Source organism: Protopterus annectens, chromosome 5.part0 (assembly GCF_019279795.1).
Source record: "Protopterus annectens isolate FY-2018-M chromosome 5.part0, PAN1.0, whole genome shotgun sequence".
In the NCBI taxonomy this organism is placed as follows: Eukaryota; Metazoa; Chordata; order Ceratodontiformes; family Protopteridae; genus Protopterus; species Protopterus annectens.
In genome coordinates, this window is record NC_056735.1 from 60,794,522 (window position 1) to 60,820,052 (window position 25,531).

Genomic DNA, 25,531 nt, shown 5'->3' on the forward strand with positions numbered 1-25,531 from the left:
GGGTGCTGCCATTCTTGGAATAGCCTTCCTTTGGGGGCTTCTGACAGTTAAGGCAAGAAAAACTGAGGAATCCGTTTTACAACCGGCGGCACCTGACGTCATATACCAAGGACTTTGGTATTCGGGCCGACTGAGAGCTACCAGGAGCTGTATAACCCATATGCGAGGACTGCAACAGTGAATACACTTGAACATCTACATTTATGGTAAGTGTACACAACTGTACTTTCTGACCTACAGACTAATGCATGCATACTTTCCTTTTATAGTTGAAAGTTGCATGCTGAATTTGATGCATCTATATAATAAACTAAAAAAGGTGTCTTTACTTTTAATAGTTCAGTAATAGTACTGTTCGGATGCATACATACCACATGCTTCTCACATCCGTGCCAATCTAGCAGCATGGATTCATGTATTCAGTTCTTGGACTGTGATGGCTATGGAAAAAATAGAAAAGAATAGAATGCAATTATGAATACCAATCTTGCCTATATCCAGCGTTTAATTCTTACAAGGAGTCTCTGTAAGTGATACTTGCACATCTGTAGGGTGTCCCCATACTATATTCCTCGATCCAACATTTGAGGGTTCCCTCTTCCTCATCCAGATGTCTCTGCAGTGATTTCTACGTTGCTCACCAGTGCATGGATACCAGTAGCACTGGTCAAAGCCCAGGCAAGACTGTTCCATGCCTCTGTCTTGTAATCTGAGCCACAGTAGTCCCCCTGAAAGAGCCTGGGTCCATGTTCATTCACTGGGGGTCCAACAAATGTTTTGGACTTCTGGACACCCCGTCTTTGAGCATGGAATCTCAAACTCACTCTATGAATGCTTGCCATGCCTACCACAGAGCAAGACCAATGTAGAATGATGTTTTCCCACAAATTGCAGATATTGTGCTTAATGAGAGTGTGCACGTTTTGGTTTTGCAACATTTGAAAATGTTGCACATTTGAAAATGTTGCACATCTCTTACCATCTCACAGTGTGTTTGCGCAATGGTAAGAGATGCACAACAGTGGCAAGCAATGCAATTTCAAGGTTATTTGATATACAGGCAACTTGTGTAAATGTGTTAGTCAAATGGGAAGGCCATGGCAGTCCAGACAGTAGAAATATATTTGCATGACCATAGTACACAGTATACCCACAAGCATACTTTTGGTAATAAATAGACAATACATAGGTAGATAAGTAAATAACTGATACAATATTAGTGTCTCGGCTAATACATATAAATATCAATATCAGCTACACTATGTCAAGTGTTACAAGTGAGGATGACTATAATGTGATGTGGAACAACATTAAAAGTGTATGGAATATGCTGTATTTGAACCCTGGACCCTGTGTACAGTAGTCCTACACTTATAGCTGTTGCCACAAGAACGTTCAGAAAACAGTTGTGTATGTTGGACTTCATTGTTATAATCTGCAATGTCACAACAATAAAATAAAGTTTGCACACCCTGTACTAGAACCCAGGACCATCTGCACTCCAGACCTAAACTTAACACCTGCTGCTACAGGATTATTTACACGACACTCCCTATCATATTATAGTCATTGTAAAGTTTTCACTGTTAATAGCAGTGCAATGCCACTTACCGTGTTTTGTGTGATGGCCAGTAGTATTAATTTAATGCATCTGGTTTATGTTTGTGGCTGTCTGGGTCTCATCTGCTACCTGGGTGGTCCATTCGTTCAGTTTGTGCATTGCTGTGCTCAATGTAAACCAGATGAACATAGCCAAACCCGTTTGTGCTAGGTGGCACATCACGCAAACACTGCCACCCCCCCAAAAAAGGGAGAAATAGTTGAAACGAGAAAAATCAATCTGCGACATATACAGTAGAAAATGTTAGTACACATGAGATATGTCTACACAGGTCTGGATTTCAACTCTCACTCCAATGCACCTTCAAAAAACTGGATTGGGTGCCTTATCATTCTCTGCCACACAAACAGCTTTGCAGCAAAGAAATGAATTAATTCCTCACACAGCCAAGTGTAACTGAATGTACACTTATATCAAAGCATAAACTATTTCCACGTTTGTTATATTTGGACGTAGTGCACTTAGTCATCACACAACCTGTTATGATTACTGATTGCAAATATACAGCTCTGTCTTACCTTTCTGTGTTTCCTGGTCATTCATCAGTTATCTGACCAGTAGAGACATGCAGTGTGTAAGCCAGTATATATCATTTACCTTAAAGTATGTAAGGATATTAACTAGGAATACTATAAGTATGTGCCAACAACTGAAGGGCAGGTTGGATGGCACAAGCAAGCATAGACTGCTCTTTTCGGGGGGAGGAGCAAGGGTGAGCTCCTGCTATGGCACATGCAAGGGTACACTGTTTGAGGGGGTTTGGAACAAAGCTGAGCTACTGTTATGGCACAAACAATGATATGTTGCTGTTGTTACTCTCCTTGTTTTGCATCCTGCCAGTTGTTTAATCTTGTGAGGGTTGTGAAATCAGAAAGTGCAGTGTGTCTCATTACTTTCTAACTTTTCGCTGTAATGATTTCCCATTACAAACATATGCTGCTAAACTGAGGGTATGCAGTGATCATCAGTACTTTGTGAGTCTTTGCATGAGGCCTACTACTTGCTAATGGACACATGTAGCTCAAATGTCTCTGCTGTCACTTGTTAAGGGAATTTCTGTACAGATCGCCCACCTTTTACTTGCTTACTGTAGCAAGTGATGAAGGACAAGGATGTGCCATGATATTATTGAACAATACACTCCAGGTTCAGGACCTACCTCATAAGTGCAGCAGTTGCCACAGTGTTAGTTCAGGGCTGACTGCCTGATACAAGCAGTACACAGCCAGTACATGGGAAGATAAAGGTTGTGTGAGTTGCCTGGCATCAATGGTGCTATATGTATGTGAGTAGGAGGAAGGTTGCAGGCCCCTATGTGGTGAGTGAGTGTGCTATGCATTGTCACTTAGCCAATGCAAGGGCATACTGAACACACCTATGTCAGCCTAAATCTATGGCAGTTGGTGGTTGCACCTCTGATATAAATGCAAACATTGGCAACAAATAAGAGCTTTAAATGAATAGCACAAAGGAAAGGGAAAAGAAAATGCCGTGTTGTCATACAGTTATAAGATTGAAATATCATGGCATGACCCTGCGATGCGCACCATCTGTTTGGACTTGAAAATGCTGTAAGTGACATGTCAGAAAGTAATTATAGAGACATTGCAGTGTTTTACTTCAGAACCCTCACAAGAGTATCCACTGTAACATTGTGACATTTTGATGCTATCAACTGTGGAACTTTCCATAGCCAAAATAACTTAAATGTACAATGACCAGTTAAACACTACAAATGCAGATATACTAAGCAGTAAGTTAGCTATGCAGCCTTTGTCTCCCTGAATCCAAAATGTAGAAAACAGGGATATGGCACAGTTATCATTACTTGCACAAGGTGTTGTGGGGGGCAGAAAGCCTAGGCTGACACAAGGCGTCACTGAGTGTGTGTTTGTACAAAGGAGAAGAAGGCAAACAGTTGGACAAAAATAAAAAGGGCAGTGAGACAAAATAAGTAACTGATATGTGTGTATGTGTGTGTGTGTGTGTGTGTGTGTGTGTGTGTGTGTGTGTGTGTGTGTGTGTGTGTGTGTGTGTAGGGGTCAACCAGGTGAAATTGGTGTATGAGTGTGTGCATGAATACAGCCAAGCTGGGTGCTAGTTCTACATCATGGTGTGTTGGACAGATGTGAGCTGTGCACAATACAGGTGGGAGTTCATAGCTGTACCTGACCATGAGAACTGGCTCTGCCAGGAGTTGCACTGGCACACTGATGTCCAAGACCATGCTCAGGTAGCGCAAGAGAGTAAATGTCAGCCTAAATCTATGGCAGTTGGTGGTTGCACCTCTGATATAAATGCAAACATTGGCAACAAATAAGAGCTTTAAATGAATAGCACAAAGGAAAGGGAAAAGAAAATGCCGTGTTGTCATACAGTTATAAGATTGAAATATCATGGCATGACCCTGCGATGCGCACCATCTGTTTGGACTTGAAAATGCTGTAAGTGACATGTCAGAAAGTAATTATAGAGACATTGCAGTGTTTTACTTCAGAACCCTCACAAGAGCATCCACTGTAACATTGTGACATTTTGATGCTATCAACTGTGGAACTTTCCATAGCCAAAATAACTTAAATGTACAATGACCAGTTAAACACTACAAATGCAGATATACTAAGCAGTAAGTTAGCTATGCAGCCTTTGTCTCCCTGAATCCAAAATGTAGAAAACAGGGATATGGCACAGTTATCATTACTTGCACAGGGTGTTGTGGGGGGGGGGGGGCAGAAAGCCTAGGCTGACACAAGACGTCACTGAGTGTGTGTTTGTACAAAGGAGAAGAAGGCAAACAGTTGGACAAAAAATAAAAAGGGCAGTGAGACAAAATAAGTAACTGATGTGTGTGTGTGTGTGTGTGTGTGTGTGTGTGTGTGTGTGTGTGTGTGTGTGTGTGTGTGTGTGTGTGTGTGTGTGTGTAGGGGTCAACCAGGTGAAATTGGTGTATGAGTGTGTGCATGAATACAGCCAAGCTGGGTGCTAGTTCTACATCATGGTGTGTTGGACAGGTGTGAGCTGTGCACAATACAGGTGGGAGTTCATAGCTGTACCTGACCATGAGAACTGGCTCTGCCAGGAGTTGCACTGGCACACTGATGTCCAAGACCATGCTCAGAGGTAGTGCTGCTAACTCAATGTGACTGCTGTCAACTGGATGAGAGTCTGCTGAGACACTGCCATCAGGTGGCACAGGGCCCACAGTTCCACTGTCAGACTCACCTGTGATAAAAATCAAAAAACACAAAAAACATTTAGTACTGACACTACTATAGTGCAATATATGCTAACAAAGTAACACTGCTTCCACTATTCCAGATAGTCCTACAATACAGAACACACCTAAGATGAATACCACACACTAGAATATTTGTTTAAATTGATCAGCAGTACTGACATCAAACTAATTGGCATACCAGCTGCAGAAGGCAAGCATTCCTGGAGGCCTGATGGTCCTGAAAGAAGTTAAGCAAGAGATAAGGGCAACAACATCACAATCAACAGTAACACATAGGTTAATACATTTGCCTCTTTATAGCTGCAGGAAACAGTTGTTTAAGCAAAACTGTGGCTGACAACTCCAAGCTAAGCTTATACCAGTAGCAATCTTCAATCCCCCATCAATCAAATACATATATGTCACACAGATTTAACTTATTCCTTTAAATTTTATAACTATACAATGGTATTCAACTGTTCAGATAAAAAGATCTATCTGGAAGCTCCTCCTGGGATGAAACGCTGGCTCCGACATCCAGCACATGTGCTATGGCAGTGTCCTGGGAGCTGTTTGTGTACCATAGGTTTGTTAGAAACTGCTCACTGGGGGTCAGTGGTGGTTCCCTAGAGGTGATCATATCAGTAGCCCCATGGCACAGCTAATCATAGGTTCATCGGTGGCCAGCCATGGAGTTGAGATCTGCAATTATTTGGCGCCATATTTGCAGACAAAAGGCCATCTGTTGCCTTACCCTTGCAAAGAAGAAAACCATCAATTATAACCTGTTTTTTGACATCTGTAAATAGTCTTTGGCATCTGCCTGCCATTATTATAGGTGTTCTAAAAGAAAACAGGCGTATAATACACATAAGTATCACATATCTACAGACTAAATGTTTACTGATGAAACATAAAAGGTAGCCAGTCACTATTACCACTGGAGAAACATTAAACATTAACCAGTCTGCAGGTGTGCTATACTAACAGCAGGCAAAAGGAGAGTAAGAAGAGCAACATATCCTTGGTAGTGCCGTAAGCATAACTCAATTAGCCCCCACCCCTGGAAAACAGGAAAATGACCCTTTTGGCAAACAAAGCATCTTTGAAATGCTAAAAGTTCTGTCAAAGGACCTGTCCCTGAAACATTTGTACTTATTTATCACACAGCATTCCTTTCCATGTATTTACATGTCTTGCTAATGATGTGTACCTTTGAAATGGCTTGACAAACATGGCCATGCCTTCAGTACACTTCTAAGTAATGCATGCAGATAACATTGGAAAAGCCTGCGGTTCACATTATTGTTAGATACGTTCCAGCGTATGCAGTATGTAGGTGACAAAATGGAAACATAACTTCTGAGCTGCAGCAGTCCTCAGTATACATATGCTGTAGTAAAAGCTTGCAATCACTGTTCTAAACATGCAGAATTCTCCTCAACATCCGATTTCCTAACTATAAGGTGGCCTTTTATATGGTATAATTAATACTAGATTGCAGCTTGGGGTGAGTACTGTTTGGGAAGAAAGAAGAATTCACAACAGCACTGCAAGCTGCGTTACTTCCACTGGGTGGGTCAGCTTAGATCTAGAAAGTGTCTCTGGAGAGCCCATAAGCCTTTGTCATCAGCATAACACAACATACCTCTCAACTGTACAGATTTTCGCATAATGTCCAGGTTTTTGGCTCATATTTTTGGTCCATTCTTCATAATATTGTGGTTTTCTGGCAAATTAGTGTCAAATCATTAAAGATTGAAGTTAAAACATAGTGCCAGACATGTGAGTTTCAGACTTCCCGCCCCTCAGAAAACACACTCTAGTGCAAAACCTGTTATTATATCACTATCTAAATTTATAAGAACAATATTTTAAAAAATGTGCCTATTTTTGAGCCTTTGTCCCAATTTTACCTATGCCTTTGTCCAGATTTCTTGCTGCAAGAGGTTGAGAGGTATGTAACACAGATGCTACGAAACATGCCATGATATTTCTGGATACATTAAAAGCCATGTCTCACTGTATCCTCTGTAGTATAGGATGAGATCACATCTGCCTGGCCTCCAGGCCACTGTCTGACCATGCCCTGGTGGGATTACTGCATAACCATAACTATCATATATTTGACATCAGCAGAGTCTGTTAAGGCCAGACTTAAGTTTCCCACATGCTAGTGTAAAATGCAATCTGTAATGTCAGGCAACAGCTCTCTCTCTCTCTCTCTGTCTCTCTCTCACACACAAACACACACACACACACACACACACACACACACACACACACAATTGACTGTAGTGAGAATAGAATCCATACCGAAGTACACAGACTACAGAACACAGTGCTTAACGCAAGTGCCGCAGATCAAATCTGACTTGGAATGTGTCAATCAACAGTTTATAGCTGATGACATCAGCAATGTCTGTTGAGAACAAGATAACAGTGTCCCACATGCATGTGTTAAATGCTGTCTGTAATGCCAAGCAGCAGCTCACACCCACTGCAGTGAGAATAGAACCCCTACCTGTCGTAAGTACACAGACTACAGAAGACAGTAATTAATGCAAGCGCCACAGATCAAGTCTGACTTGGAGTGTGTCAGACAACAGTCTATAGCTGATGACATCAGTAATATCTGTTGAGGATAAGATGGCAGTGTCCTACATGCTTATGTAAAATGCTCTCTGTAATGTCAGGCAAAAGCTCATACACACACACACACACACACACACACACACACACACACACACACACACACACACACACACACACACACACACACACACACACCCTGTTGTCTGAAGTGAGAACAGAACCCCTACCTATGTGCACAGACTACAGAACACAGTACTTAATGCAAGCTCCACAGAACAAGACTGATTTATATAGGAGTGCAGGTCAACAATAGTACAACAGTAGATAACATCAGCAGGCCATGTGGGAGACAACAGGTTGGGAGGCCTGTATGAAATGGATGTATAGGCATGAACAACTATCAAAAAACTGGCCATCCATGCCTTTGGAGATTTAACTGTAGGATACCATGTCTGTTCTGCTGACTAGACACACACAAACAGTTGACTGAAGTGAGAACAGAAATCCTACCTAAGTGCACCGACTGAAGAACACAGTACTTAACGCAAGTGCCACAGCACAAGTCTGATTTATACAAGAGTGCAGGTGAACTTATAGTAGTTGACATCAGCAGGCCATGTGAGGAACAATGGTTTGAGAGGCCTGCATAAGCACATAGATTCATTGCATCATATGAGGCTACTAGCCTAATAGCATTAAGCTGATGTCCTTCAAGGATGCATCTGCAGTCCTAACAAATGGGTTGTCCTGTCGTCAGGCAGCCCTTTGGTCGGCCGGATTCCAAAGTCTGGGTCTGGCCTCGGTTGATGTCGCACTTCACCCGACGTCATAGCTGCAGTTCTTCGGGTATAAAGGTATCAGCCGACGCCATTTTCCTCAGTCTTTCTTGCCGCGTGGCTGAAGCAGAAGCTGTTCGCAAGTGCCGGTCGGTCAGAACCAGAGATTACTACTACCAAAGACTTCTAAAAAGCTAAGTACCCCGTTGGGGACTCTTTCTTGCCTCAGCCGATGTCAGAAAAAGTGAATAACTGTTTAACTTGTGGAAAACAAATACCTCATAAAGATTTCCACTCTTACTGCCTACCTTGTTTAGGCCCAGACCACGACGTAGCAGCTTGTCTAGCCTGTGCTTCTTTCAACCGACGGACACTTAGACGTCGGTCGGAATTTGCTGAGGAGTTTTTCGGCTCCGCTTTTGCTTACAATATGCCGTCAGAAACTCCGACTTCGCAATTAACTAAAAAGCGCAAGGAAAAGGACCGACACTCGCGGTCCGCGGTTTCGGCCGAAACCGCGGTTAAGTCGACCGCGAGTGTCTCGGTTTCGGCTGAAACCAAGTCCTTGGTTCTTCCTTCGGCCGAAAGCTTGCCTCCTACTGAGGCCTCTTCCAGCATGGCTGAATCTGCTACTGAAATCCCACCTGCTCTTGCAGGTTCACAGGATTTATCTGATACTATTCCTTTAGATATATCTAAACCTGCACGTGGAGCTGCTAGGCCCCCTGCATCCATATCGATTAAGGCTTTTGCCAGGGCTAAAGCGGCAAAATCTACCAAAACTGTGCCTGCTAAGACCCCCTCTCACAGGCCTAGCTCTAGTACTCAAATGCTTAGTCTAGCAGAGGATCTCATTTCTTTGATCCGGGGATCCCAACCTCACCCTGACAGGGCCTCTCACCCACCTCCAGAGAAGAGGCCTAGAGCAGAGCCCCCTGAGCCAGTTTCTTCAGATTACTCCTCTGATGATTCAGAAAATACAAACCCTCCAGAGGGCCCTTATTCTCCTTATGAGGACTCTGATGCAGAAGACTCCATTCCTTCTGCCTCTCCGCCTGAGGAATTTTCTTTGGGGAAACCTTGCATGCTATGAGGGAACAATTTCAATGGCAGGGCCAGGATTTTTCAGACTCTAGGAAAAGGCTTAGGACCTTTTTGCATTTGCCACAACATAGGCCTTTAGCCATTCCTCCAGTACTTACTGTTGTGGATGATGCATTTAATGATGCTTGTACTGCTCCTGATTCACTTCCTCCGGCCCCTGCTAAGCCCGACAGGTACTACAGGGTTCGGACACACATTATCATTTGTATAAGGCTCCTTTTGCAGATCCTGAAACTATTTCCCAGGGACCCAAGGCAGTAGCAGCTACCTCTGCCAAAAACCCCCTCCCCTCTGAAAGGGAATCTAGGGCCTTAGAGATGAGGTAAAAAAGTTTATACTTCTGCTACTCTTTTGGCTAGGGCCTTAAACTGTCAATTCCACATGATTCAGTATCAGGAATTTATGTTAGATCAGTTAACTAAAAAACTGTCCTCGTCTGAACCATTAGACAAAAAATCTGTTCAGGACATGGTACATAACATTCAGCAGGTCAGTAATCATTCCTTAAAATGCGGCTATGATGCACTGGAGGCTTCCTTTAGATCAGCTATGACTGGTACAGTGATCAGAAGGCATGCATGGTTAAAAGAGCAGTCCTTACCAGACCATGTTAAATCATAGCTCCTAGATGCTCCCATGGATAAGCTCAATTTGTTTGGCTCCGCTGCACAGCAGGTGCTGAAGAAGGTGGAAGAGAAAGCAAAATCTGTCCAGACAGTCAAGGATTTCTTACAGGTCCAGCCTCCAAGGTTTAGTAGGAACTGGCCTTCCAAGAATTGGTCCTTTCCAGACACCTCCAGAGCTCAGAGAGGCAGGAATAGGCGCCCAAGAGGCAGGAGTCAATCCAGAGGTGCCTACAGGGGACGGCAGTGGCAGCCTAACAACCAGCGAAGTACTGCCACAGATCCAGCCACCACCACTTCCACAGGACAATCAGTGACTTGGCTCTGAGACCGCCTACCAGGGAACAACTAGAAGCACCCTTAGGCGGAAAGCTAGCCTTATTTTCAGTAAACTGGCATCACATCACAGGAGACAAATGGATTTTACAGACAATAGACCAAGGTTACAGGTTTCGCTTCCATACTCTACCAAGGAAGAGAGGAATGCCAAACCTACCTCCAAATCAAAAGACAAAAGCTCTAGAACAAATAGACCACTTAATAAGGATGAGAGCTATAGAAAAGGTACCGTCTATGGAACAAGGGCAAGGATTTTACTCCAGACTTTTCCTGGTGCCAAGAAAAGAAAACCAATGGAGACCTATTCTCGACCTGTCCGCTCTAAACACATTCCTCATTGTTCCAAAATTCAAAATGCTGACCCTACAGCAGCTTCTTCCCATGCTGGGCAAGGAGTCTTGGCTGGTAACTCTAGATCTCAAGGAGGCATACCTGCACGTCCCCATACGACCAAATTGCAAGAAGATACCTCAGATTTCTTGCAGGATCAGAGCATTATCAATTCTCAGCATTGCCCTTTGGCTTATCTACTGCGCCCAGAGTATTCACGAAATGCCTGGCATCAGTAATTGCTCATTGCAGGCTTCAGGGAATTCAAATTTACCCTTACCTGGACGACTGCCTGTTACAAGCGGACAACAAAAACAAATTAGAAAAAGATTTGAAAAAGGTCATTCATCTACTGCAAGCCCTGGGTTACACAGTCAATATAAAAAAGTCAAGGCTGATACCATCCCAAAGGATAACTTTCTTGGGTGCAGAACTGGACACATCAAATCAAATGGCATCCCTCACAGCAGAAAAGCAGAAGCACCTTCCTCTCTATTTCATGGCATTAACAAAGCAGAACCAGCTAACAGCAAGGAAAGTCCTGCAAGCCCTGGGTTACATGGCATCCTGCATAATATTGATTCCACATGCCAGACTACATATGAGGAAGTTGCAATGGTACCTAAGGAATTTATGGTCTCAGCACAAGCACAGCCTAGAAACCCAAATTCCAATAATTCCATGCCTGAAGCAAGAATTCCAATGGTGGGCACAGGCCTGTCAATTGAACAAAGGACTGCCCTTCCACAGCCCTCAACCAAGCCAGACTATCACAACGGACGCCTCAGACCTCGGTTGGGGGGCACACATGCTGGACAACTGCATACAAGGCTTATGGACTCAAGACCAGCTGAACCTACACATAAATCAAAAGGAGATGCTGGCAGTAAAACTGGCAATTCAGACATTCAGACCATTTCTTCGACAGGGTCAATTGCTGATAAGGACGGACAACACCACAGTTATGTGGTACATCAACAAACAGGGAGGCACACATTCATACCCTCTATGCCGGATGGCAATGGACCTCTGGAATGTGGCCCTGAGCTTCGACATTCAGCTACAGGCAATATTTGTACCAGGAAAAGAAAATATACTAGCAGACATCCTAAGCAGAACTACCACGGATGCCCACGAATGGATGCTGCATCCAGACATCTTCAAATCCATTACAAGGAAATGGGGACTACCAGAAATAGACTTATTCGCATCCCCACACAACCACCAATTGAAAAAATTCTGCACTAGGGCATACCACCCACTTGCTTGGAAGGTGGACTCCCTATCTTTCAGTTGGAAAAACCTGACAGCATATGCATTCCCACCTCTTCCTTTGATGCACAAGGTGCTATTGAAGATCAAAGAAGACCACCCAAGGATCATCCTGATAGCTCCAGACTGGCTGAGGCAGCATTGGTACCCATTACTGAGGAGTATGTCTCGGGAACAAATATGGCCTCTGCCCCTAGTTCCCTTACTGCTAACACAGAACAACTTCAAAACCCTGCATCCAAACCTAAAAATGCTGCAGCTGGCTGCCTGGAACATTGCATAAGACAAAATAACCCAGATTTATCTCAAAGGGTTAAAGACATTATCTTGGAGGCTCGCAGACCCTCAACAAGGAAAACTTATTCAGCAAAATGGAAAAGATATCTCATTTGGAGTGCAGCAAAAGGAGAAAATGTGTCACTGGTAAACATAGCTAACATCCTGGAATACTTGGCAGAGCTTTTCCACAATGGCCTGTCCTATTCTTCCATTAAGATTCATGCATCAGCTATTTCAGCAGAATACAACATGGACCCTCCAGTCTTCTCACATCCTCTACTCAGGCAGTTCCTGAGAGGAATTAAGAATGTAAAACCACCAAGGAAGTCACCATTGCCCGCATGGGACTTGAACTTTGTGCTAGAAAAGTTGACACTCCCTCCTTTTGAGCCAGCAGCAACAGCAGAATTACAGTACTTATCATGGAAAACTGCTTTCTTGCTTGCAATCACTTCAGCAAGAAGGGGTTCTGAATTACAGGCATTAATGGCAGTACAGCCCTTCCTTATCTTCCATCAAGATAGAGTGTCCATGAGAACTAATCCTACTTTTATTTATTTTATTTATTTATTTATTTTATTTTACATTAGTTAATCGGGCTAGTCTAACTGGAATAAGATCCAGTAAAATAGTTCTAAAACAGTTACAGCCATTTTACATATGCAATATATGACTGTAATAAATTGTTTGATTAGGTAAAACAGGATAACAGAAAAGTATACTGATGATAAATTATAGAAATGTATCATATATAATATGAGGATAAAGAGGTCTCTAGGCAGCAGCAGTATGTAGAGTGTGGTGGAATATATTCAGCCAGTGAGAACTGAGAAATTGTTTTATTCTTAGTTAAAGAGTCTTGTGGAGGTTAGAGCTAGGAGTTCAGAGAGAATCTCCAGCTGAGTTCTTGGATTTGTTAATAGTAATAAGTGGCTTATTTGAGGAGCTTAGGTTCTCTTGAGATTTATAAGGGGTGATGAGGGTAGTCAGTATAGGTGTATAGGTGTGGGTGAGTACAAGCTCTTATGTATAGTGAGTTGTTGTTGAGATAGTATTTGGTTTTTGAAATTCAAAATCCAAAGTTGTTTAGGTTTGTTGCAATGATGAGTAGAAAAAAAGGAGAACCTGTGGCAAAATAGAGCAGCAGTGATAGGCGGTAGTTTGTTTAGATTTTGTTTGTTTTTGTGAGAGGGTGGTATTGGTGAGGCATAGAGTTTTTTTATCTAGCAGGATAGCTTTTTTAGTGGTATTCCTAAGTTGTCTGAAGGTTAGGTGTGGTCTGTGGATTTTTAAGTTCCTAGGGAAAAGTTCTAGCTGGAAAAGTTCTGGGTTGAATGATTTTGTAGTTTAATTTTGTGTCTGATGATATAAGTGAGTAAGTGATCACTTAGATTATCAGGGAGGGTTTCTGCCTTGTATGTAAGATGTGGGGAGTTTGTAAGAATCCAATCTAGTAAGGTGGTCTCCAGGGTATCTTTAAACCAAGCTATCCACCTGCCTACATTCTTCCCCAACCCACAGAACAGGGGAGAAAGACTATTACATACCTTGGATGTACATAGGCAATTGCGCTACTACCTGGACAGAACCAAGAGCAATAGAAAAACTGACCAGCTACTGGTAGCATATGCAACAGGAATGGAAGGAAAAGCAATTTCAAAACAGACAATCTCTAAGTGGATAGGAAATTGCATTAGATTTTGTTACTCTTACCATGGAAAGACAACTCCAGAAAACATCAGACCTCACTCCACAAGGGCTACAGCCACTACTACAGCCTTTTTACGAGGAGTGGCTACCAAAGACATTTTAGAGGCTGCTACTTGGAGCTCCGTGCATACATTTGCCAAGCATTATAATCTACCCTTATACTCCAGATCCCGAGCAGGTTTTGCCACTGCTGTTTTGCAAGGGATCTTAACTACACCATAATCTTATTTTTACCTCCTCCCCCAGTTTGGCTATGGTATTCTACCCATTTGTTTGGACTGCAGATGCATCCTTGAAGGACATAGTACAGTTTTGTACCTATCATAAATGTAGATGTCCGAGAGGTATGCATCTGCAGTCAGGATTACCTCCCTCCTTCCTCTCTGTGGTACTCCTAGGGTATTTGCCCATCTTCTAGCTAGCTGGGGGAATCTATTATGGTGTATTTGTTTGTATATATGTATATACATGTTTATTTTTATTTGCTCTCTGTTATTTGGAAACTTTTACATTTATCCAAATTTAGCCTTCCTAGAGGGCACCTGGCATCTGGGGCAAGAAACACTGAGGAAAATGGCGTCGGCTGATACCTTTATACCCGAAGAACTGCAGCTATGACATCGGGTGAAGTGCGACATCAGCCGAGGCCAGACCCAGACTTTGGAATCCGGCCGACCGAAGGGCTGCCTGACGACAGGACAATCCATTTGTTAGGACTGCAGATGCATACCTCTCGGACATCTACATTTATGGTAGGTACTCAACTGTACTTTTAGAAGCCTAGCTCTGTAACAACACAAGTACCATTCATGAGCATAGTTGGATGTTTCAGTTGAGCAGATCGAGGCTATGAGCATCACCAACTGGCTCTGTCCATGAGGGAGTACACAACTTTATATAGTACACTTTGTAGTGTGGTTGATGTGTGCGGAAAATGTTACTGAGACCACAGGCCCGTAGTACTTGTAGGGGGGCCAAAACATGTATATATTGTAAATATATGACGTATAGTTATAACACCAATAATAAAGCATCATATATATACAGCTCCATAGCTTAGCGAGCAGTGGATTTGTGCGATGGTTAACAAAGTATACACGTATAAGGGATGCACCTGTTTGCATATTATCTAAGCAGTGCGCAAACGCAAGCTGCATTGCTATCATCCTACAGCTAGTAGTATCTAGCATATACTTGCTAGTACTAGAACCCAATAGCATCTGTATTCCAGGCCTGGATTTCTCGATGGCCAAAAGCATTCATTGACTGTATCCAGTTTCTGTTTCTGGCTGTCCGCTTCTTAGGTGGTCATAAGCACAGCCAAACCTGCATTTATTTACTCTCCGGTTCCACTGTTTGCACTAAAAGTAAGAAAAGTAGAAAAAACAGGGGAGACTTGCATGAAATGAGCAAGAGCAATGTATGACATACATAGTAGAAAATGATAGTGCACATGAGATTTATTTCTACATAGTTTGGGATTTGAACACTCATACCAATGCAGCTTCCAGCTTCAGAAAACAGGATGGATGCGTTTTTCCTGTTTGCCAGACAAACCGCTTTGCAGCACAGAACTGAAGTCATTCTTCACACAACTGACAGCATCAGAATATACTCTGTTAAAAAATCAGCTATGATTTGTACATTTAATTCTCTTTATTATATTTGGATGTAGAACAGTTAATGATCACACAACCTCTTATAATTATGCTTACAAATAGACGGCTCTGTCTTACATGCCTGGGTTTCTTGGTACTTCATCATTTATCTGACCAGTAGTGTGAGACATGCGGTGTTTAAGCCATTCCATGTCATTGGCCTTAAAATGTGTGAGGATGTTAACTGGGAGTTATATGATATACAGTTGCCAAAAGTGAAGGCAGGTTGAATGGCACAAATAGGCATATAATGTTCTTTTGGGGGAGCATAGCTGAGTTACTGTTATGCACAAACAAGGGTACACTGCTCTTTTGGGGGGACAAAGCTTAGTTACTATTATGGCACAAATAAGGGTACATTGCTGTTTTGGGGAGTTCTAAACTAAATTACTGTTATAGTACAAACAAGAACACACTGCTGTTTTATGGTGGGGGGGGCAAAGCTCAGTTACTGTTATGTCACAAACAAGCACAGCCTGTTCTTTTGGTGTGCCACAAAGGTGATTTACTGCTGTGGCACAGACAAGGATATGATGCTCTTGTTGTTCTCCTTGTTCTGCATCCTGTTTTTTGTACAAGTCCACCACTATTTACTTGATTACTGTACCAAGTTACAAAATGCAAGGATATGCCATAATATTATTCAAGACTACACTCTAGGTTCAGAACTTACCTTGCAAATGCAGCAGTTGACACAATTTTAGTTCAGGCTGACTCTGTCTGATGCAAACAGTACATAACCAGTACATGGGGAGGTAAAGGTTCTGTGAGTTACCGGCATCAATTTTACTAAATGTATATGAGTAGGAGAAAGGTATTAGGCACCTAGGAGGTCAGTGAATTTGCTAGGTGTTCTCATTTAGCCAAAGCAAGGGCATACTGAGCACTCCTATATCTGCCTTCAGGCACAGTGGCTGGTGTCCCCCCCCCCCCCGAGTCCTCCTCTGGCTGTGGCTGTGGTGACCTAGGTATTGGTGAGGTAATGTGTTCTTTCCCCTTGCTGATCCTGCTGCAGCTGTTTCCACAGGATCAGATTGTGTAGCATAGCATATACTCTAAAGACTTGTGTACATGTCCATGGATGATACTGCAGGACTCCAACTGATATATCTAGGCACTGGAACTGTGACTTCAGCAACACAAACACACAGTCTATGATATTTCTGGTTCGAGTGTGTGCCTCATTATGGCATTCTTCTGTGGCTGCCTGTGCACTTCTGATAGTTGACATCATCCACAGCTCCAGTGCATAGCCAGTGTCCCCCAGTAAATGGCCCTGTGGGATGGGCCCCTCTAGCAAACATCTGGTACAGCTGTGATGTGTGCCAGATATGGGAGTCATGATAACTGCCAGCGCACACATTCAAGATAATTCCCTGGGCATTACACATGATTTGGTAGTTGATTGAGTGGTATTCCTTGTGGTTAATGTACATTCTACCCTGCTCAACAGCTGGTGCCTTAATGTGTACATGAGTGCAATTTATGGCACCCCGTACTTGAGGGTAGTGCACTGCATGGTAAAACTGTTGTGGTGCAGCGGTTAATGTTGTCGCCTCACAGCAAAAGGTTCTTTGTTTTGATTTTCGGCTGGGGTGCCTTCTGTGTGGAGTTTGCATATTCTCCTTGCATTCGCTTGGGTTTACTCCGGGTACTCCAGTTTCCTCTTACATTCTAAAGACGTGCGTTTGGAGCATTTCTCCCCGGGCCTCCACTGAAAATAAGCTCTGTCCTAGTCAGACTTTCCTGGTCAACAAATGTTTAGTAAGTAAATAAATAAAAAATAAAATAAATAATATTTCTGGCCCTCTCCTCAGAACTATGGGGAAAACATATGTGCTCACTTGCATGCATGAGCATAGCATCCAGGAACTGGTGGAGGACCATCATGTCCTCAGTTGGCCTTTGAAAAGTACTTGTAACTAAGATTCTAAGGGATACACAAACCTTAGTTTCCACTGTGATGAGTTCCCCTCGGTTGGCTCTGGCTATGAGTTATAGGTGGCTGACTTCACAGAGTTCTTGTAATATGTTTCTGTCCACCATGTAGTGCTTTACAATCTCCAGGTCATGTAGCACCTAAAAATGACCCTGGGCCTGAACACTCTTCTCTTTCTTGGCCTAGGCCTATTATCACCAGCACCAGCAGCATTGACTTCAGCCTGTAGCATATACATATGGAGCAAAGCTCCAGCAGCCTCTATCATTGTGTCCAGTTAAAATTGCCTCTGCTCCAGTGGTATTGAAGTATTCAAGAAAAGCAAGAGTGGAGGCTACATGGATGCTTTATAACTTGTTGAATAGCTCCACCATGTTGGATTGGTTCATTAACATGTAATTTACCCACTTATACAGAAATTAGCATTTATTAAATGCACCTGCTGCTTGCTGATTAGTGCATTTTGTGCACCTCTGCGCACCTTCGTGCAAATAAGGTAAGAACAAACAAAACAGGTATTAACTTTCCTCCATTCTTGTAATATTTCACAAACATGGAGCACAAAAAGTGAAGGAAAGTTTGCACACCTTGTACTATATAACCCAGGGCCATCTATATTCTATCCCTACACATACACATGCTGCCACAGGAATAGTTGCATGACAAGCACAGTAAAACCTGGCATTCATTCCTCCATTTCCCATGGGTGCACTAAGAGCCACATCACGCAAACAATGAAAAAAAAAGTTACTTAAAGAGAACAGAGAAGACTAATTTTAAAGCAAATTTTAGAGGATGAGACATAACTTGTAAATTGTGCAGTATTTACATGCACCTTCACCCTTCACAGATACATGTATACCTCTGTGAGTGTAATCTGACACCCCCCGATGTCATCATTCACTGTTGACATCCAGTGCACAAAAACACTATGGACGAGCCTACATGAAGTGAACATCCCTACATGGTTACTATTTTTTGTGATTCGACAATTCTAATGATCTTTGAACTCATGTGCATCTTCACTGTGCTGACAGCCCTGAATCTACATGGTTGGTAACCATGTAGGCAGGGAAGCTGCAGTGGAGCCCAATGTTGTAAACACAAAAGAGGATATGACTTTGCTATATATCTCCACAGAGGAATACAGTTTTTGATAAAATTTGACTGTATTCCATCAGCTACATACTGCATATGTTTACATGACAGTATCATAGTCTGTTTCATGAGGTTTACACTTTTAACTATCTGCATTAGCTACTAGTATATTCTTCATTTGGGTTGGGGGAGCAAAGATGCATATATGTCATGTCAATTAAGAGGGAATTGCTGCTATTGTTAGTTTAATTTTCTAGCATCCACCCTGTCTAATAATGTCATAATTTGTGTGGTGTTACATGTTAAGGTCAGTTCTCTGCAAATCTAAGACATTTTACTTGCCCTTATTTCCATGTAGACCCCTTTCCTTAGCTGTATTCAGAAAGTTTTCAAATACACGGGCAACACAAGCACGTAGTCTACACGGTTGCTTTACAGCTTTTTGAATCGCTCCACCATGTTGGTTTGATTCATTAGCATACAGTTCAGCTACTTATGCTGTATCTAGCATGCCATGGAAGTTTTCGTGTTGGCGTGTGAGTGCGGGCTGCTACACAGAGTTTACAGAATCTAAAATTATTCATGGCCATGTACACATTGCACTGCAATGGACACACAGTGAAAATGACCATATAGGCCTTATTGAACCCCCACCACCACCACCATTTTTTTTAGCAAACTGTTGAAGCCAGCCATATTCTGGTTGTGCAGAAGGGTGGATTACACTCAGTATTAGGGTCTTGCCTGCATTTGCAACATGCACAGATGCACAGAATACTAAAACATGTCTCTCCCCATCTCCTTCAGGATTTTTCACCCCAAGTCATTCAACCTCACGTGCACAACTACTATGTCATAGTTATATTTGTTTGATGCAAGTGTCCTAAGAGTCCTTGAGATGTGAGATCCTGTTTCCTGAAAGACAGCTCACTGTCACCTTGTCTTTGTCCAGCCTAGTGTGTGGAGAATCTGCATGTCTCGGTATGGAGTCGCCAGTCGCTAAAACATTCTTGCTTGCGGAGTAGTCTTTTGTACTGGAATTGAGACTCTTTCTCATGTTGACTGAATGTTAAAAGTGAAATATTATACACTGTGTTGTTTGACTTTTGCTGAGACTTAAGACTTTTGGGTATAAGTGGCTTAGGTAATGAATAGAGTCAGCATGTGACATTACATTATGTGTCAGAGTCGAGTACATAGTATGTGGTGTGATAGTGCAATGCTCACAATCTGTGTTTCTTGTGAGTATGAAACTTCCATATCTTAAATATGTACACATCTCAGAAATAGCGTTATTTGCATTTAGTAGGAGTTCATTATGTATGAAAGTAAGTCAGTTGCTACTCAGCTTTAGTATGAATGGAAACAAGTAGGCTGATGCTCCATATTGTACATTGTGAAGAAAAACTTGATTTATTTAAACTCTGCAACTTTGTAAATCTGAGATATTTACGGTCTTGAGTTGAGAGAGTTATCAGTTATGGAGTGAATGGGGTAATTATTTATGTATGCCTATATCTATACAAATGTGATGGCATAGCTTGGGAGCCTTACTTAACTGTAGCACTGAGCTGTTTGTATTGGCTGTGGACTAAGTTGCACAATGCACCACCACTAGGGTTTGCACTGAGCTACTTTTAAGATTTTAGGGGTGCTGCTCTATACTTTATGGATCTGTTTGCCTGTACGCAGCAGGAGTCTAATTACTGATTGGACTTGGATGAGTTGGGTTATATTAAGTACAATTACAACTGAACATACCTGTTTCTGTGGAGTACACATTGCAGACACTGCTCCATGTAATATGAATTGAACAGTGAAAATGAAAGAGCCAATGAAAAACAGCTAAAGCTCTAACTGATAGTGTTTATCTTCTCCAGAACTGCAGCCATCACCCCATGCTTACTAGGTGTAACCATGACAAGCTGTAAATTATTTCACATGCCTTACCAAAACTGGCTGTTTGCGTTAAGTTTGAAAGTACTAAAAACACAGGAAGTAAATGCAGCAACACCGATGAATCCATTTAACAGCATAGAAACTACCTGAAAAGCAGTGCAAAGTATGAAACTAGTTCAGTTAATAGCTTTAATTTCAAATTCAATAACCCTTGGAAGCTGAAACATCTGTGCAGATGCAGGCACATTAAGATCCATGATTATTATCTTTTAAAAAGAGATGCAAGAGTGTATGCGAAGGTTAGGTAGCTATAAGGAGATATAAGGAGGAGGATATAAGGATTCCATAGAAAATATAGGTTGTAAGAAGCAGTAAACGCAAAAACAGTAACAGAACTAAAGAATGCTTACAGCATAAAAAATGCAAATGTTATGAGGGGTGGGGTACAAATTAAGTTATTAGATAAGTAGAATCTCTAACTTATCTGGTAGTTAGAGAAATAACATGAATAAGTGGGCTAAGGGATACTATCTGAAATGAAAATCTATGCTTCTGTGTTTCTTTAACCCTAGTGAATGAGTTTGTGTACTATGTTTTATGGCACTGACTTCACTATTTTAAAGCTGGAACAAAGTAAACAATATCCTTTTAACCAGCAGATATAATATTATGCCAAAGGATTTGTTGGGGGGTATTCAGAAATATTGTGGGATTTGTTGAATTTAAAGTAGAATATTGCTAGGGAAAGAAAATGCAGAAAACAAGAAGATATGCTCCAGTAACACTTTCAGAGACTTCAGACCGATTAAAAACAAAATATTATTGCACTTTTAAAGTGAAAAGGTACTAATCACATCATACAGCCTCTTGCTTCTGCATTCTTTCTACTAGGGCACTTCTATGGGATAGGCTTGCAAAGGCTCCAAGGCCATTAGCCTAGTACTCACCTATGAACTTGTTTTTTGTTTGTCAGTTTATGGGATTATCTGTAAGGAAGCCTTAATTGCTCATATTTGTTGGATTCTTTGAATTGTTTGAAAGCAGGATTTCATTTATTCACAGATTCATTTTTTTTTATAATTTGTTTATCTGTTCATAGTTTGGTACTAGGCTGTTGGCCCTAGGGCCTAGACAAGTCTAGCCTTAACAATTCCCTGGCTATTTCTTCACACAATATGTACTTCCGTGGACTCCTGTCTAGCAGGGTGACTGACATGATCCCTGGGGTGAATTTCCTATTTCCCATCCAGTCGTCAAGGTTCCGTTTAAAGAGGGCCAAAGAGGCGCTGTGCTTGACATGTATGGACAGTCTATTCCAGAGTCTGGGGAGTCTTTGGGTCAGGAACCTCTCTCTCAGGCATGTTTTGTTCATTGTGATGACAAGGTTTAGATCCCTGGAGCTTGTGGCTCTGAGGGATTGGGATTTCTTTAAGTGGAGCATGTCCAACAGCTCTGGGTTTGACATGGCCTTGTATGTTAAGCACAGATCGCCTCTGAGTAGACGATATGCGACAGAGTATAGCTGGAGTTGTTTTTAGACGGTCAGCATAGGGCATCTGCTTTAGGCCTGTGATTCTTTTAGTGAGGTATTTCTACAGCCTTTCCAGTTGTTGCAGATGTCTTGAGAGGTACATTCCAAACGGGGTGTTGTATTCTATAATGGGTCTAATGAGGAATAAGTACAGTGGGACAGTGACATGCTTTTTTCTGGATGAAAATCCCTTAGTGATGAGGTGTGCCACATAGAAGGATTTCCTGACGGTTGTAGCGATGTGGCTATTCTTTTCACATCCCTGCTGCCTGCTGACTCTCCGTTCCCCACAATCTGTTGACCCTATTATTCTTTATGAGGCAAGATCCAATCATGGAGCCATCATCCAGGCACCTATAGGGCATTTTTATTTATACAGCTAAACCCCACCTCTTGGTGGTGAATTGAGCTTCCGCATCCCAGTGGACTGCCTGTACCCTTAATTCAGAGGCATACCTGCTCCCTTTCATACCCCTGTAGTGCTACCATAACTGCCTGAGTAGACACTCCCAGAAGCCTTCACTCACTCAGGGCATGTTCTTGGAAGAGAAGGCTACACCACTCCCCTGGAGCACCAGGTCAATACTGGAGCATGTGAGCCACCACAGCCCTTCCTCCCATGCAACCACTCTGACACAAGTTGTGCAGCTCTAACACCCCCCTGCACTTCCAGCTTCCTGAGCCAATAATCTATCTCTGATCGCTGTGTCATAGTCATAGCTTTACCCCTTTGCACCACTGTGCAGCAGCTATTTTTTTAATATATAATTCTCGTTCCACATCTGTTTTGGAAGCCTGTATAATATTTAGTGTAAGTAGAATGCATGCCCTATATTATCTACATAGTTATGTCTACATTTTTTGTAGTATCTGTAGAATGTTTTCTTAAATTTCTGCCAGATTAAAGTGAAGAAAAAAAAAAAGACATTCTGGAAGAGGGTCTAGCATTTCACTCCATTTCTGTAGTGCATTCGTATAAAATACTCTTTCTTCAGTCTCAAGGTAACTCATAACTGAAGATTACTGCTATGACAGCTTATTATTTTGGTAGTCCTTTCTGTCATGTGACAGAATTTTTGTGCCTGGTTACTTATTACACTGATTTTAACCATATCTTTGAAATTCTTTCCTTGTTTTGTTCATATTAACTGTAATCTAATTTGTTTAATCTCTTGTGCAGCTTGTTTTTGGAAAAGAACATTATCTGTGGCTGCAGTGCAACGTCCTTTCATAAAATTACCTGCAGGTATCAATTTGGGGTCATGTTCAACCCATTTTATTCCCTGTAACCATGTACAGTATGTTAAGGAATGTGACACAGTTTCTAGGGATTCAAGGAGGTAAGGTCTCAGAGAGTCTAGGGATGCAAGCAGATGTCATCCTTTCTTCTTGTTGGTGTTTAGTGTTCCTGTCCTGTTGCTGAACCTTGGGGTCATGGATGTGAAATTACATAGTTTCAGTTGGGAGTTTGTCATACTGCAGCTATAGATGTCTGTAATCAGTATACTTTCATTCTCACACAAGCGGCATTACTTAGGTCACCTGCTCTGGGTACTTGTTGTAGCATATGAAACAACAGCAGCATGACAGAACCTCATCCCAGAGATGAATGACGATGCTCTGGGGTGTCATGGAGCTGCAGTGTGCTCTGTAGTAAGTCCTGAATGTTTGTTTTCTACACTGTTGATATTAATATTACTACAGCATGAGCTTAATTGCCTTCTGTGACCCATGATGTGAATGTATTCATTAATGTAATAGTCTTAATATATTTTCTGTGCCTCTTTATCTCACACAGTCTCTCTGACTTTGTTTCCTCAGATGGTAATGCTTCAATGACTTGTTAGAGAAGGATGGCCTGTTGCATGGGCAAAGTAGCTGATGAACAATAAATGCTTATTTGCACAGTTTAGAAAGAGTAAGCACCAAGGTCCAAACAACATTTCTCACTTTAACATTTCTGCCTTCCAAAATCAGAAGTCGCCAGCAGTTTCACTCCAGCAGCAAAATGGCAGTACTTTGGATTTCTGGATTTACCATGTATCACAACAAAGAATGAGCAAAAGTGAAGAGGTCTGGATGCAATGTGAACTGGCATCTTTCATTAAAGAAGACTTCAAACTTATAAGTCTACATTTCAAGTATGGATATTCCTGTCTGTTAAGACAGCATACATATTTTTTTATTTGCTGCTTAATTCTGGATCAGTCACGAAACATAAAAGTTCGTTATCTGTGTATAACAACAACAAACCCTTCAATGAGTGGATGTCATTTTGTTGTTAACCACCTCGAAAAGGGGGCTGACTTGGGGAAAGGATTAGAATCATTATCATAATTTAATGAAACTCCATTGATCATCTTAACATAAAATGACAGGGCAGAAACTGGACTTATTCTGTGTTAGGACACGGATTTATTCTGTATTAAGATGGGGACTAATTTTGTATTGGAGCAGAAGCTGTTAGCAGTGACTTATGATGTTGGATTACTGCATAAGAGACCTACGGAAGAGTCACAATGCAACCCTAGACTAAAGTAAATGGCATTAGAACTCATCAGCCTGAAAACCATAAGCAGTTTTATTTCTGACTCATAACATTTTTCTTCTTCTCTTTTTTCCAATAGGGGTTGCCAGAGCAGAACAATGGCCCACAGGACATTTGGCAGTGGAGTTTTTACAGTGTTGAGTTGCCAGCCAGCCACCCAACCTTCCACAGAAGGCACATACACTCACAACTAGGGCCAATTTACAGTGTCCAGTCCACCTGCAGCATGTCGTTGGGATGTGGGAGGAAACCAGAGCACCCGGAAGAAACCCACGCGACCACAAGGAGGACATGCAGGCACCCCAGCCAAGAATCAAACGGGAGAACCTCTTGCTGTGAGATGGCAATGCTAACCACTGCACCTCCATGGCCACCCTGACTCAAAACATTTTTAAAGCTCTATAAAGGCCCATTATTCAATTTTTAAGATCCCATTAATTAGAAGATCAAACCACCTTAATGTTTATGGGCATCCTACTGGGTTTAAAGCCTTGTGTTTCTGAAATATAACCAAACAATCCACTTATGCTGTACTGATGAAGTCATAAAAAGTAAAAAAACATGTCAGAGAAATGGAGTGAATGTATCCATAAAAACATAAATAAAGAAAATATCATGGGCATTCAAAAGCCGTGTAGCTGAAACACTGGCATATCCTCAAGGGATCATTTTCATAAATCAGATGGGCCTCCACTACAGGAAGTTTAAGATATTATACAGTGAAAGTTCTAGCTTGGCTGAGTCTTTCTTGCAATACGTGTGTGTGTGTGTGTGTGTGTGTGTGTGTGTGTGTGTGTGTGTGTGTGTGTGTGTGTGTGTGTGTGTGTTTGCATGCAGGTATTTGTTCATGTTTTAGGTGTATTACAGACATGGGAATATCTTCTGTGCCACAATACATACACTTAACTTTGTTGGGGATGTGCGGTGTCTGTGATTCTGTCTCAGTGATCCAGTCATCGGGGATATGGGTTTTCATTGAACTAACATGGACC

The 25,531-nt window shown here is 42.0% G+C and overlaps 1 protein-coding gene across 4 annotated transcripts in view; it reads left to right on the forward strand.

Moving 5' to 3' along the window:
* LOC122802489 (OX-2 membrane glycoprotein-like) overlaps nt 1-24,752 on the forward strand; it is a 1,536,731-nt gene extending 1,511,979 nt beyond the window's left edge. For all 4 annotated transcript variants that reach the window (XM_044072134.1, XM_044072133.1, XM_044072136.1 and 1 more), the window contains one exon: nt 23,813-24,752. In XM_044072134.1, the coding sequence (XP_043928069.1) occupies nt 23,813-23,830 (18 nt within the window). In that variant the 3' untranslated portion in view covers nt 23,831-24,752. The remainder of the gene's footprint in view (nt 1-23,812) is intronic.
* Nucleotides 24,753-25,531: the final 779 nt, after the last annotated feature.